The following is a 16,949-nucleotide window of genomic DNA, read 5'->3' as shown; positions in this document are numbered from 1 at the left end:
CTTTAAGCATTATCCCTGTCAAAGGATTCAGCACTAAGTATGTTCTCATTTAAATCGGCCAAAGACCGATCCAGTGGCCTGAGTGGTTAGAGCATCTGCCTCAGATGTGGGAGGTCATGGGTTCAAACTCTGGTTGAGTCATATCAAAGACTTATAAACTGTACTTGTGTCAGGATAACCTAACTGGGTGGGACATCATGCTACATGCCCCAGTGCTAGACATCACTCTAAACTGCCGCTTGCATTGTCATGATTTAATATCACATAATAATATTTGTCTGTACCAAATCACATGTGAGAGTTATTCCAGTGTTGCATTAAATGTATGCATACTATAGATTACTTTTGCATATTTTTTTTGTGTGGTGATGGGGTCAGTGATCATATTTACTTTTATTTCAGGGGAAGATGACGGCTCGGGAGAGAGTAAAGATGCTAATGGACCCTGGCTCCTTCTTGGAGTATGATATGTTCCTAGAGCATGACTGTAGTGATTTTGGGATGGAAAAGGAAAAGGTATTTAAGTAGGATCTTTTATGTAGTCTATTTTTCTTTCTGCAGTGATGGCGTGTTTGTTTTATAGTCTTGTTTTTATATCCCTGCCTCTTTATTGGGTTTGAATATTAATTCTCACTGCTGTAACTAGTTTTGCAGTATTTGTACGCCTGCCGTAAGGCAGATCATATTATATAATGATGTTGTCCATCTACCATTACCAGATGTGGATGGCTTGCACTTGGGGTAAGGAAGAACCTAATGAGTTTGGGAGTCAAAAGGGCAAAGGTCAGGGTTACTTTGAGCTGTAAAACTGGTTTCAGCACAATAATGTTCTCCTCATTTTCAGTTAACAAACTTTGTGGATCACTGGCCAAGGATAAGAAAGAACTATATCAATTTCAGGGGTCCAAAGGTCAAACATCATTGCCTTTTTAACTGGAAGAAGAAAAATGGTTTCCATCCAGTGACTTGAGATCTCCAACACCTACAGTTGCCAAACTTGGTACATTGCTTGCACTTAGCGTAAGAAAGAGTCTCTTGAAGTTAGAACCTAAAAGTCAAAGAAGGAAAATGGTTTCCACTCAGTGAATTTGGTTCTGCGTCACAATTCTGGTCCAAAGTTTGGATGGCTTACACTTGCATTAAGGAAGAAAATTTTGACTCAAAGAGGAACATTGGCCTCTTGCATTATAACATTAATTTTAGATTGCAAAATGTTACCAAACTTGGCTCGCACTTGGGGTAAAGAAGAAGCCTAAATATTTTTTTGGGAAAATGTCTAAAGTCAAGATGTCTGTGACTGAAAGGAGAAAAATGATCTCTGCACCGAATTTTCAGTTATTCACCATATACCAGCAGAGAAGTGTGTGGATGTCTTTTGTATTGGTAAAGAAAGCAGCTTAGTGATTTGAGATCAAAGGTCATGGTCACTGACTGAAAGGACAAAATGGTTTTTGTATATTAGTTTTAGTTCTGCTCTATACACCTTGAAGTTTGTGGAGTAAATTGGGTAAAGTCATGCAATATCAAGATCATTTTGGTTTAAATAAAAATTGGTTTTACAGAATAACTTCCGTGACCAAATTTAAGATGGCTTGCAATTAAGGTAATTTAAAAAAAAAATGAAAAAGTCTACAGTTTCTGTTCTCTGCAGATTAAGTTTAGTTCTAGACAGCTACCTTGACTAGGGTCAAGTCTTTGAAACCAGTTGTTCAGTAATCCAACCACCATGCTTTTGGCATAATCATTAACTTTTTTTCACCTAAATGTCTTACACTTGCCTAGATATGAATTATTCTTTTTGGGTACTTTACAATTAAAATAAATTTAAAGCAATAATTTGATTTATCTTCTCTTTAATCCCACTCATCATATAAATTTGATTTGAGAATATTCTTGAAAGATGACTGCTGCATAAGAACAGTGTAAGAGTACTTGTCCATCATAGAACTTCTTGTACTTTCCTTATTTTCTATTTATAGCAACTGTATGAAACATTTTCAATAAAAATGGATAGGTTTCTTCAGTTTAAAATTTACCTCAAAGATTTGTTATATTGATAGTATATTTAGATAGTAGACCAGTCTATACTTTTAAAGAAAATAGCAAAAGACACTTTTGATGTGATTCATAAATGCTATATGAGAAATATGTTAGAGCATATGGATCTTTTAAACTTCAAAACATGTCAGATCAGAAAAAGGAGTAGTGCTTTATAAATTTGAAAAGAAGAATATAAGCGTGATATAATACAGCACTTCAGTTGAGAATATGAGTGATATAATACAACACTCAGATTGAGAATATGAGAGTGATATAATACAACACTCCAATTGAGAATATGAGAGTGATATAATACAGCACTCAGACTGAGAATATGAGAGTGATATAATACAGCACTCAGATTGAGATTATGAGAGTGATATAATACATCACTCAGATTGAGAATATGAGAGTGATATAATACAACACTCAGATTGAGAATATGAGAGTGATATAATACAACACTCAGATTGAGAATATGAGAGTGATATAATACAACACTCAGATTGAGAATATGAGAGTGATATAATACATCACTCAGATTGAGAATATGAGAGTGATATAATACAACACTCAGACTGAGAATATGAGAGTGATATAATACAGCACTCAGATTGAGAATATGAGAGTGATATAATACAACACTCCAATTGAGAATATGAGAGTGATATAATACAACACTCAGACTGAGAATATGAGAGTGATATAATACAGCACTCAGATTGAGATTATGAGAGTGATATAATACATCACTCAGACTGAGAATATGAGAGTGATATAATACAACACTCAGATTGAGAATATGAGAGTGATATAATACAACACTCAGATTGAGAATATGAGAGTGATATAATACAACACTCAGATTGAGAATATGAGAGTGATATAATACATCACTCAGATTGAGAATATGAGAGTGATATAATACAACACTCAGACTGAGAATATGAGAGTGATATAATACAGCACTCAGATTGAGAATATGAGAGTGATATAATACAGCGCGCAGATTGAACACATCATCATGATCTTTGCAGAATTATTTGACTTGACAATCATTCAGCAGAAATTTTGACATGTAGACTAGTTAAACTTAGTCAATATAAATAATTTGTTAGTATGTTTAGTGTTTGTTTCTGGTACTAATACACATGGGTTTTCCTCTTGTTGAAAACAATATTAACCAGCAGCAGATTCAGGTTAGTAGCAATAGTAAATGCTCATTTTTCATACAGTAGTTCTGTAATATGTAGATTACACTTTTTGTGCTCAGATTTTGCTTTTTTGCGACTTTCATTAGCAAATAATTAGCCAGCCAGTTATGAAGAGAATATTACTTTGGTGTTCCTTTTACATGTAATTTATGACAAAGGTGTAATATTACTGTATGTTGTGTCTTCGAGCTGATTGCAGCAAGTGGCATGGTGTATCATTTCTTGGGGCTGGTATTTATTGTAAACACCAGAGTCACCCATGCCCTACTGGTACCAATAAAGAGAGCTATTAAACAGAGGGCAAGTGTATAATGTTCTCTTTATACTACTTTTGTTCATGGATTGCCATGAAACTTGGGAAATATTATGGTTGTCACACCAAGATGCACATTTGATCAATCACTTTCCTGCTGCTGCAGTTGTTGTTAGAGTTATTGCCTTTTTTGTCTTATTGCTAAATGCAATGTATGACACAATCTCATTTGTGCAATAAAGCCTGTAATTTTGATGAACTGCAATGAAACATTTATATATCTACAAATCACTTTGCTTCCGGAAATTTTGTGGGAATTATTTCCTTTTTTTGTCTTTTTGCAGTGTAAGAAAGAATCTCTTGAGTGCATCTAGTTGCATTTTATCTTGCAAGCTTTTATAGATCACTAGTATACCTGGTATTTATTACAGTAGTCATCTAAAAATGCATATATTAAAAAATCATTGTGCTTCCATGATTATTGTAGGAATTATTGCCCGTTTTAACTTAAGCCAGATGAAATGTGACAGAATTTTTGTAAATGTAACTACTTGTCTGTTTTTTTATTCCTATAAAACTTAGTACATATTCTGGTTGTCATTTGCATATAAACATGTTGACAGATCATTGTACTCACATAATTTTCAGAAACATTGTGCATATTTTTGTGGTTTATGTATTTATGGATTTATTTCCATCATAAGGTTACTGTGGGATGTGGCAGAGGTGGAATCATATTACAAGAGCAAATTGTTTACCATTCCATTTAAACTATATTTGTAGTTATTCAATATTAACAGGTTTTTTAAAACAATATTCAGAGTAACTTGTGTCAACTGATGAAATTAATATTATATAATAGATGTCTACCTTAAACGTAAAATGGTTAAAACTGCTGTTAAACGTAACACCACTACATTGCTTAACAATTCACAGGCATGCCTATGCGGATGCGGTCTGCTAGGTAACAGGTGTTCTATTTATAGCATGCTGCACTTTGTCACTATGCTCTATGAGGTAAAGGGTTAATAACTAGATAAAATTATAAAGTTTACCTACATTAAAATGAAATAAAGATAAACAGAATTTAAAAAGAAGACATGTATACATTTTTTTTTTACATTGTATTATCTTTCAGTTATTAAAGATAAACAGAATTTAAAAAGAAGGCATGTATACATTTTTTTTTTTACATTGTATTATCTTTCAGTTATTTGTATAGCCTTCATTTATTTTTTTCCTATTCGAAGTAATGTCAATCATAAGCATCTTTCATTTTCAGTATCCAGGAGATAGCGTTGTGACTGGAAGAGGTACAATAAATGGTAGACTGTGTTTTGTTTTCAGTCAGGTAAGTTATGAATGGAATATTATACAGTTGTAAGACTGCTTTGTGTTCAGTCAGGTAAGTTTTGAATGGAATATTATAAAGTTGTAAGAATTGTGCTTTGTGTTAAGACAAGTAAGTTATAAATGGGATATTATACAGGTGTAGACTACTTTGTGTTTGATCAGGTAAGTTATGAATGGAATATTATACAGGTGTAAGACTGCTTTGTGTTCAGTCAGGTAAGTTACGAATGGGATATTATAGAGGTGTAGACTACCTTGTTTTCAGTCAGGTAAGTTATCAAGGGAATATTACACAAGTGTAGATTGTGCTATGTATGCAATCAGGTAAGCAGGTAAGTTATGAATGAGATATTACACAAGTGTAGACAGCTTTTGTACTTATTCAGCAAGTTGTGAAGTGATTATTACTCAAGTGTTCTGTTCACATGTAATTTATGACAGAGGTGTAATATTACTATATATTGCATCTTCATGCTGATTGCTACAAGTGGCATGGTGTATTGTTTGATGAGTTTCTATTGATGATTAGCTGTCATTGTATTTACTCGTGTTGTTCAGTGGACATTGTCAGACAGTACTTGTCATTGTATTTAATAGCGCTGTTCAGTGGACATTGTCAGACAGTACTTGTCATTGTATTGAATAGTGTGATTCAATGGACATTGTCAGACAGTACTTGAGATTGTATTTGATGTTGCAGTTCATTGGACATTGTCCAATAGTACTTGAGATTTTATTTAACAGTGTTATTAAATGGACTTTGATAGTACTTGTCATTGTATTTAATAGTGCTGTTCAATGGACATTGTCAGACAGTACTTGTCATTTGATTTAATAGTGTTGTTCAATTAACATTGTACTTGAGATTGTATTTAATATTGCTGTTTAGTGGACATTGCCCAGTAGTACTTAAGATTGTATTTAAAAGTCTTATTCAGTGGACATTGTCTGATAGTACTTGTCATTGTATTTAATAGTGTTGTTCAATGGACATTGTCAGACAGTACTTGTCATTGCATTTAATAGTGTGGTTCAATGGACATTGTCAGACAGTACTTGAGATTGTATTTAATGTTGCTGTTCATTGGACATTGTCCAAAAGTACTTTAGATTTTATTTAATAGTGCTGTTTAGTGGACATTGTCCAGTAGTACTTAAGATTGTATTTAAAAGTCTTATTCAGTGGACATTGTCAGACAGTACTTGTCATTGTATTTAATAGTGTTGTTCAGTGGACATTGTCAGACAGTACTTGTCATTGTATTTAATAGTGTTGTTCAGTGGACATTGTCAGACAGTACTTGCCATTGCATTTAAGTGTTGTTCAATGGACATTGTCAGACAGTACTTGTCATTGCATTTTAAGTGTTGTTCAGTAGACATTGTCAGACAGTACTTGTCATTGTATTTAATAGTGCTGTTTAATGGACATTGTCAGACAGTACTTGTCATTGCATTTTAAGTGTTGTTCAGTGGACATTGTCAGACAGTACTTGTCATTGTATTTAATAGTGCTGTTTAATGGACATTGTCAGACAGTACTTGTCATTGCATTTAATAGTGCTGTTCAATGGATATTGTCAGACAGTACTTGTCATTGCATTTTAAGTGTTGTTCAATGGACATTGTCAGACAGTACTTGTCATTGTATTTAACATTGTTGTTCAATGGAGTCCGATAGTACTTAAGATTGTATTTAATAGTGCTGTTCAAGTTAACATTGTTAAACAGTTCTTGTTATTGTATTTAATAGTGTTGTTCAGTGGACATTATCAACCAGTAATTGTCATTGTATTTAATAGTGCTGTTCAATGGACAAGCATTCCTTTGTACTTTACTAAGCATTTAGCAAAGAAGTTTTACAAATACTCACTTCTAAGCACTTGGTACCTGGAAAAAATTTAAGTGGCTGACACTGAATATGATGGTGATTTCTTGCAACAAATACTGACTTCTGATAGTGATGATGACAATGATTTTGAAGGACATGAGGAGGATGAAATTATTGGAGCTGGCGAAGTGTTGATGGAAATACCCACGAGTGATTTTGAGACAGGAATTGACATGAAACTGGAGTCTGATGTACATGCTGGCTGGACAAGAAAAGATGGCATGCCTGTCAGCTCCCCCCCCCCCCATTCACTGGCAATTCAAAATTAAATGTCGAGATGGCTTATACTGAACCTATCAACTATTTAAGACTTTTTTTTGACAAGTTATTGCATCGGATAGATCAAACAAATTGTTGTGCAGATAGAGAGTTCATGGGGCAGACTTGAAGGAGAACAGTCTCTTGAAAAAATGGCAGCCTGTCACATCTGACCAGTTAAAACTCTTTTTCGCATTTATTATAGCAATGGGTTTGGAACATAAATCTGATCTCGATTCCTACTGGGCTACTGATGATGTGATATCAACCCCATACTTCAGCAAAATAATGAGTAGGGATAGATTTCTAGCTATTCTAAGCAATTTACACCTGGCAGACAATGAGAACAGTCAAGGTGACACTTTACACAAGATCCACCCAATGATTGAAAAAAATGAAGCATTTGCTGAGGTTTATTCACCATATATGAACCTCAGTTTTGATGAGGCTACCTGCCTTTGGAAAGGTTGTCTGAAATTTCGAGTTTATAAACATACCAAAATTAACAAGTTTGGCTTAAAGCTGTTCCAGGTGTGTGAGGCAAGCAGTGGATATTGTATTGGCTATTACATTTATGTTGGTAAAACAGGTGGAGGGTGGAGACCTTGACAGTTATTGTGAAGGACTAGAATTAAACATTGAAGAGCTGAGTAAAACAACAAAATTTGTGATTGGTTTGCTCTGCAAATGTAGTCTTTTGAGTAAAGGAACAGTATATATGGATAACTAATATTCACCACCTGAACATTTAACGAACTTGAGTTGTTAAATACCGCTGCATGTGGAACCTTGCGAACAAATAGAGTAGGTGTTGCAGAGGCAATGAAGGTTTAAAACAAACTAAACCAGGGTGAGTGTATTTTTTGCACAAAGGACAATTTGCTACTGGTGAAATATCATGACAAACGAGATGTAAATGTGATCTCAAGTTTTCATGAAGCTAAGGTAGCAGTGATCAGTAAAACAAATTTTGCAACAAACACACCTGTCATGAAACCCACATGTATTGTGGATTATGAGAAAAACATGGGAGGAGTATTTTTAAGTGACCAATTTTACCAGTACAATCATGTAGTAAGGAAATCCAAGAAATGGTGGAGAAAACTATTTTTTCATCTGTTGAATTTATGTATTGTAAACGCCTATCAGTTGTACCTGAAATTCTCACCTGTGCAGAAGAAACTTAGTCACCATGATTTCCGTGTTTAAGTAGTAAAGTCATTGGGTCAGGAAGCAGGAGATGTGTCTGAACCTACTAGGAGAGGACAAAAATTTGCTGGTGAGCAACCCAAATGCCTCTTTGGGAGACATTTCCCTGAATTTATTCCAGCTACACCTGGAGCTAAACATGCACACCCTGCATGCGATTGTGTTGTTTGTAATAAGACAAAAAAGGACCGTGAGGGATTCAGAAGAAAGCAAACATCTTTTAAATGTGAGACATGCCAAGTGGCACTTTATGTACTGATTGTTTCAGGTTATTCCACACACGTCTAAATTACAAACAAAGTGAATATAGTAGTTCAGATGAGTTAGAATAACACCTGAACAGGTAATAAACACAATAGGTGACTGTAAGCTCACAAGTGGACATGAGATAATGCAAATATATTAGAATAAATAACAAGTGAAAAATTTTCATGAACATTTATTACTGATTCTGGGGGTCTAAACTTACCATTGACATTCATGGAGTAGATGTTTACAAAACTGTTACTCTTTCTTTACCTGTGATTTTCACAATTCACAATTTAGATATAACATTGTGACAGACATAACATGTACATGTACATGGTTGAACTACTAAAGAATATAATATTTCTTAGATATATTTGAACTTTTCCATTAAAAAACAGAAAAAATACAGATGAAATGCAATCAAAACTTGTCATTTTACCTGTATTTGCACCTGTACATGCAAATATGTTAAACTTATACAGTCATGTGCCTTGATGCTCATCTTAAAGTTTAGACATCCGCCATCATTTTTCATATAGGGTTTGTGTATCTATTGTGTATATTTATTGAAATACATACAATTTAAAAACTATGCAGTTTTCTTCTTTTTATCAAACAATACAGCAATGAGGGATCTTGTACTGCAAAACAATATAGCACTTTAAGGGTTAAGTTATTTTCAAATAAGGCATGTCATGGTGATGCTGATAAAACTAAACAGAAAATACTAGAACATAGCCCACAAACAAAACAAATCAGGGCAGGTTGACTTGAGAATCTTGATCCAAATATTTGAGTTAGAAAAAAAGAATATTTACAAATAATATGAAACCAGAATTTATATCATTCTCAGCTACTGAAAAATGAATAACTTGGCTTTGAAAATAAAAACCAATGTATTATGAAAATTTCACAAAAAAAATTTTGAAAGTTTTTATGTGTATAGGGTAAGATTTTACTAATCCTTAAGCCACTGCATAGATAATTATAGTTAACTTCATGGGGTATAATTTTATTATTCCTTAAGTTCTGCATAGTTATATTATAGTTAACATGATGGAGTATAATTTTATTATTCCTTAAGTCACTGCATAGATATATCATGGCTAACATCATGGGGTATAATTGTATTATTCCTTAAGTCACTGCATAGATATATCATGGCTAACATCATGGGGTATAATTTTATTATTTCTTAAGTCACTGCATAGATATATTAAAGTTAACATCATGGGGTATGATTTTATTATTCCTTAAGTCACTGCATAGAATATTAGAGTTAACATGATGGAGTATAATTTTATTATTCCTTAAGTCACTGCATAGATATATCATGGCTAACATCATGGGGTATAATTGTATTATTCCTTAAGTCACTGCATAGATATATTATAATTAACATCATGGGGTATAATTGTATTATTCCTTAGATCACTGCAAAGATATATTATAGTTAGCATCATGGTGTATAATTTTATTATTCCTTAGATCACTGCATAGATATATTATAGTTAACATCATGGGGTATAATTTTATTATTCTTTAAGTCACTGCATAGAATATTATAGTTAACATCATGGGGTATAATTGTATTATTCCTTAAGTCACTGCGTAGATATATTATAGTTAACATCATGGGGTATAATTTTATTATTCCTTAAGTCACTGCATAGAATATTATAGTTAACGTCATGGGGTATAATTTTATTATTCCTTAAGTCACTGCATAGATATATTATAGTTAACATCTTGGGGTATAATTTTATTATTCCTTAAGTCACTGCATAGAATATTATAGTTAACATCATGGGGTATAATTGTATTATTCCTTAAGCCACTGCATAGATATATTATAGTTAGCATCATGGGGTATAATTTTATTATACCTTAAGTCACTGCATAGATGTATTATAGTTAACATCATGGTGTATAATTTTATTATTCCTTAGATCACTGCATAGATATATTATAGTTAACATCATGGGGTATAATTGTATTATTCCTTAAGTCACTGCATAGAATATTATAGTTCACATCATGGGGTATAATTTTATTATTCCTTAGATCACTGCATAGATATATTATAGTTAACATCATTGGGTATAATTGTATTATTCTTTAAGTTACTGCATAGAATATTATAGTTAACATCATGGGGTATAATTTTATTATTCCTTAAGTCACTGCATAGATATATTAAAGTTAACATCATGGGGTATAATTTTATTGTTCCTTAAGTCACTGCATAGAATATTATAGTTAACGTCATGGGGTATAATTTTATTATTCCTTAAGTCACTGTATAGATAATTATAGTTAACGTCATGGGGTATAATTTTATTGTTCCTTAAGTCACTGCATAGATATATTAAAGTTAACATCATGGAGTATAATTTTATTGTTCCTTAAGTCACTGCATAGATATATTATAGTTAACATCATGGGGTATAATTTTATTATGCCTTAAGTCACTGCATAGATATATTAAAGTTTACATCATGGGGTATAATTGTATTATTCCTTAAGAGACTGAATAAATATATTTTAGTTAACATCATTAACATAATATTTTGCATTAAAACATGAACAGATTAATGGACTATAACGATCATTGACTAATATAGCAGAAACTGAAATTTATGATTTACTTGTAGTAATTTCTGAAGAATATTTAGCATGCATTACTTGGTGTAATTGTCGTCTGATGTGGGAAGTGTTATGTCACACTAACATATGATTTAAATGACATAAAGATGCAAATAAATGTTAGCATTACTTAAAAGTAAATCAAATTTTATTCTTGGGGTACTTGGTAATGTACAAAACTACATGAAAATCATGACATTAAAAATGACTTTCCTCTCACATTTTTCTGCAAGTTTATATCATTTTTTTGGCAGGTTCCTGCTCTGCAGCAAAATAACCACTTTCAGTATACTGTAGGTCATACAAATTTAGGTCTGTTCCAGTAAAACATACATGGGACCCAGGGAAGGCATTTTTAAAATGGGGTACTCACCCATAGATGCAATTTAGAATTTTCTTATCATTTTAATTTAAACTGTGAAATCAAAGTACCCTGGCATATATTTTTTAAAAACTGCCTTCCTTTGGTACCATGTATGTTTAAATGGAAGAGTCCTTATAAGGCATAACTAAATCATGCCAGATTTCATGCTTGCTAAAATCGTGTGAAATGAACCTTTTTTTACACACATTTATACAAATGCATGCATTTCTGTTATGTACAATATGATTATCATTGAGAGGTGATATAATGGAATAAAAGAATGGAATAAATGAGTAATTTATGCAAATGTGTAATATATAAGAGCAAGATAAAATCAAAGCTAGTTTGGGTTATTACATTACTGTAAAAAGACATGCATGTTTAATAAAAAAAAACTAAGATCACATTTTGTCAATTTCTGTCCATACAATGTATCTAAAGTATGTGAATGTTCTTTTCAGGATTTCACTGTATTTGGTGGAAGTTTGTCAGGTGCTCATGCTAAGAAGATATGCAAGGTAAATTTAGATATTACATGTTTGTAACTTAGAATTTATTTGTTCACTTCCTGTGCTATTTTATAATGGTTTGGAATTACATATTCCTGGAAAGTAGTTTTGTGAGACCCTAACTGGAATGAATTTTCTCAAAGACCTCTTTTTCTAACATGGAGTTCTTTTTAATACTATTTACTCATCCTGTTCTTATTAATTAATTGATAATATAAGAACTTGCACCTGTAATCCACATGCTTTTTATTTTGCCTTGACTAAATTTAAGGGATCTTTTGAACTTCACCCACCGCACTGCCAACATCAGCTTAAGCATATATATGTGTACAGGCACACATCATCACAACCTTTAATTTCATTGGTCCTATATTTAGATGGGTTTGTTTGTGTCCTACCTACATATTGTTATGCCTGGAAACATTAAACTTGGTGGTGGGATGATCTTGATGAGTACTATACCTTCACAAAAGTAGGTCACTGAGCCATCTTTTGAGTTCAGTTTTTAAGGTTATTTCTCAGGCTTTGTTGATTTAGTTCATCAGAGCATTATGTATTATTATAAGTACAACACTTTTATATTATAAAAGAAGGCCACTGTGGCTTGCATCTCACATTTTACAGGTTAAGTTTTTGCATTTAGCTCATGACCGGTTTTTGCCCCCTTTTTACATAGTGTTACACCTAGAATGATGGAATTTGGTGAGGGGGATACATCTTGATAAGCACTACACCTACATCACAAAAGTATGCTGCTGTGACATATATTTTATACTTAACTGAATTTGGTTCCATTATTAGCTCACCTCTAGCAGTAAGCAATTGTACCTCCCCATCACTGACATCCACACAGATTATAGCGCATGTACACCTTAACTGAATGTCAACATCCTTACTCCCTAGGTCCTACAGAACAGATCTGAATGAGTTTAATAGCACCAACCCCATGGGGAGGGGACTGAACAAGCTTAATTTGTACAAATATGTACATGAGTTCTACATTTTAGGTTAAGTCTTGTGTTTAGCTCTGCTTTAGTTTTCGCATATTGTAAAAGTACCATCATACCTGGAATCTGTAACCTATTGAGGGGATGCATCTTGATGGGTACAAACCCTTATAACCAGGGGTCACATTACTAGGTGAAATGGGTGACTAAGTCCCTAAAAAATGTAAACTTTGCCTTGATCTGTTAGTTAAGCAAAAATGACTTAGCCCTGAGAGTTTTTTGAGGTACATTGAGTGACCATAGTTTTTGAGATGCTATCTTGCCTTAGCCAGGTAGTTCCAGTGTTGTGTTATAGCTCAAGGTGAAATGAAACCATGCATCAGGCCATCAGGGTGGTGGTGATATCAACTGCACCGACAAACAAACTCTTGCACACTCACAGGCATGTGTTTTGATAGTTAATTGACCATTAAACCTTTCCTGAGTAAGATTACAGATGCTCAAATTGTTGCTTACAATTTACTAAAAATCATAAATGTACTATATAATAGTACAAGGGAGGACCACTCTGGTGGCCTAGTGGTTAGAGCATCTGCCTCGGATACGGGTGGTTGTGGGTTCGATCCCTGGCCGAGTCATACCAAAGACTTACAGAAATGGTACTGACAGCTTCCTCACTTGGGGCTCAGCATTAAGAGGTTAGTGTTAGGACTGACTGGGTCAGACATCATGCTACATGTCTGTGACATGATGCCTCAGTGCTAGACATCACTATAAGCTGCCAAACTGCAGACATCATAGCAATGTGACTGAAAAATTGTTAAAACTACGTTAAAAATCCATATCACACACACACACAGTACAAGGAATGACACTTCTCTATCTTTTCATGCGACCTATTTAAGAATCAGTGCTGATATTTCAAGCAACACATCATGTAGCATAATAAATTTAGTATTATATAGTTCTGTACATGTAGGTAAATTGTAAGCATTGATATGGTCTCCTCTGAGTAAGATATCAACTTTCACTGCCTGATTTCTGCAAGTTATTCTTTGATGATAAAAACATACAAACATGCATTTTGCAACTTAAACATTAGTGTGTAAATAGCAGTTTGTGTTTTAAAAATAGATTTGGAGATCTGAGTATTTTAACTATATGCATGCATTATTTTCTTCATAAAACCAGTTTGAAACTGTAAGTGAACCTGTCATGGAGAAATAATGGCAGACATTGCTGTGTCTGGGAAGTACCACTTTATTAGATTGTCTGTTCTCCTAAACCATTTGGCAGATATATAAAGGAAAATATACTGATCATAGAAAGAAAAGTCTAAATTTTATCTTATTGAAGATTTAGCCTTAAATGCAAATGTGTAAGTTAAAAACTTATGGGACAATGCTAGTGGAGTTTGAGAAACTCAAGGTCATAGTTGTTTTCTGGTTTCATTCATTTTTTTAAAAATATAAAAAAGCAGCAAAGCAATTACTATTTAACCAATGCCTACCATTACCTCAAGTACGTAGCCAAATAATAAAACCTTAAATTTGCAATCCAATCAGTGGGCTGTGGTAACAAAGCTAGTATGCGGCTGGTTACATTAAGAAAAAGCCTCTTTCTAAAAATAGATGCACTCACAATTTGGCTGTCTCGATTTTGTTGGAAAGAAGAGTTTTATTCATTCATATATCGACTTAACGCTTTTGTGTGTTGTCTATGAATAGTTATGCTTATGTTTTATCGGCAACAAAGAAATTAGGATGAATAGTATGATACGAAGATGTGTGCATTTGCTGTCATGTACATGGTGCAAGGGTTGTTTCAGACATGTTTAGAAATCTTTTCAACTGCAATTTTATAGTGAACTTTCAGAAAGTTAAGAACAAATTCTTAATTACAGGTAGTTGAATTAAAAAATTTCACTAACTTGCGATTACAATACTGTGATCTAGTAGGTCCTATCTAATAAAATTCATTACGATATATAGTTTATACTGTGCTCTTTTAGAGTCATATGGCCAAAATAAACTACAAATGAATATGGTAATTTTTATGCACATACCAAATGTGTTTATAATTTAAATTCAACTTGGAAATTTTACTACATGAAAATAAAGTATTGCTTAAAATGAGATATGCATATTGGGAACTAGAGGGCATAATTCAAATAAGAGAATGAAAAAGCACATAAGCAGACACATACTTTTTTGTGTTTCTTGCTTTGTACAGACTTCTCCTTTATCAGCTCTCACTTCACCCTATTGTGTCCAAAAGGAAAAGTCACTTTTCTCTGACATTGAAGCCTAGCGTGACCCCTGCTTATAATATATCAAACTTTAATTTCATTTTGTAGTTTACATTTATTTCTCAAGTTCTGTTCATGACAGGATCATTAGATTATATAGTTGTATGTATCTCTTTTAGTACCATACTCTTAGCATGAAGGAAGGTCACTGTCATCTACATTTCACGTTTTATTGGCTTAGGTTAAGTATTTGCTTTCAATTTATGACCATTTAGGGTTTTTTTTCACCCTCTTGGTATACAGGTATACTGTTAAACATAGCCATTAAAATTGGTGAGGAGATGCATCTTGATGTGTGCTACCTCTCCTTGCAGAAGTATGTAACTGTGATCTATATTTGACACTTCACTGTCTTTGATTCAGTAATGTGCTTAGTTTATTTCTCAAGGTTTCAAACTGGATGATTGTATGCATCTCTGTTAGAATGTAACTGTCACCTAGATCTAACATTTTACTGGCTTATGTTTAGTTTTGAAGGTTTAACTCCAAGCCAGATAGTTTCTTTTTTTAGCACCCTGTATACATACTATTACTCATAAGTGAATATACTTTATAGAATATTATACCGTCATCACAGGAGTAGTCACTGTGACTCATATTTCATGCTTCACTACCATGGTTTCAGTCTTAAGTACTGTTTATGCCAGAATCATCAGCATAGGCACCCCTATTAGCACCACCTTTACAACAAAATGTCATTGTGACCTAATGTAAAACATTTTTATTTTTGTGCATTTAGCTCATGACCAGATTAGTGTTTTATCTACTGTATAATATTAATATACCTAGAATCATGAAAGGTGAATCATGGTGAGAAGGTGTATATTGACAGGTACTACAGCCTCATCATAAAAATAGGTTACTGTGACCAAATGACTACATAGATTTTTGGCATTCTCTGTGCATACTGTCATTTATAAAATCATGGAACATGGGGACTCATCTTGATAAACATTGCTTTCTCATTTAAGTAGATCAGTATCAGCCATATTTTATGCTTCATTGACTTGTTAAAATTTTGTGTTTGATGTTTATTTCTCAGGATTGTTCATGCTTTAATTGTGAAATGGATGATGATGCGCATCTCATTGTGACCTGTATTTCAGTTCTACTGGCTCTGGTTAACTTTTTTATTTAACTCACCACGTGAAGGTTTGGTGTGCTTTATGCATACTGTGCTATCAACAGTGATGAAACTTGGTGATTAAGTACATCTTGTTAAGTTCTACTTCCTTTTTGTCAAAAAAAGTTTATATGACCTGCTAAACCACTTTGTTCAAACTTTGCTAAAAGTTCATTTCTTGGGTGTTGTTTACGTTCAGTCATGAAACCTGATCATTGAATGCATATTTGTTACTACAATGCCCTTGCAACCAAAAACAAGATCATAGTGACCTGTATTTTATGCCTTAACTAATATGATATAAGTATTTATGTTTGTGATCATATTGAATCAAGCATGTTAGACCTATGTACGTGTGACTCTTCTCAGCTGGGCTTTTTTGACCAAGGGCGGTTAGAAGTAGGAATAATGTTATTCAGTGGTAAACTTTCATTGACTAACTATGCATTGTATATTACCCTCATCAGGTTAACTGTATATTGTAAATGTGAATACATTTAGGAATTCGATGTGTGGACTTCATTCTGCATACTCTTCATGCAAGGCCTCACCAGTAATTATTGATGTGTGAACTAGGCTGGCTGT

General features: G+C 33.3%; 1 protein-coding gene across 1 annotated transcript in view; it reads left to right on the top strand.

The window, feature by feature from the left end:
• The window catches only part of LOC149798946 (propionyl-CoA carboxylase beta chain, mitochondrial-like), a 111,138-nt gene that overhangs the window by 6,717 nt on the left and 87,472 nt on the right, over window positions 1-16,949 (top strand). The window contains exons 2-4 of the mRNA XM_089957870.1: window positions 403-516; window positions 4,790-4,858; window positions 11,939-11,995. Of these exons, the coding sequence (XP_089813996.1) occupies window positions 403-516; window positions 4,790-4,858; window positions 11,939-11,995 (240 nt within the window). The remainder of the gene's footprint in view (window positions 1-402; window positions 517-4,789; window positions 4,859-11,938; window positions 11,996-16,949) is intronic.

This window comes from Sinohyriopsis cumingii, chromosome 5, assembly GCF_028554795.1.
Source record: "Sinohyriopsis cumingii isolate HCF-2022 chromosome 5, ASM2855479v2, whole genome shotgun sequence".
Taxonomy (NCBI): domain Eukaryota; kingdom Metazoa; phylum Mollusca; class Bivalvia; order Unionida; family Unionidae; genus Sinohyriopsis; species Sinohyriopsis cumingii.
Note: the sequence above shows the minus strand (reverse complement) of the source record. Positions and strands in the feature narration are given on the sequence as shown.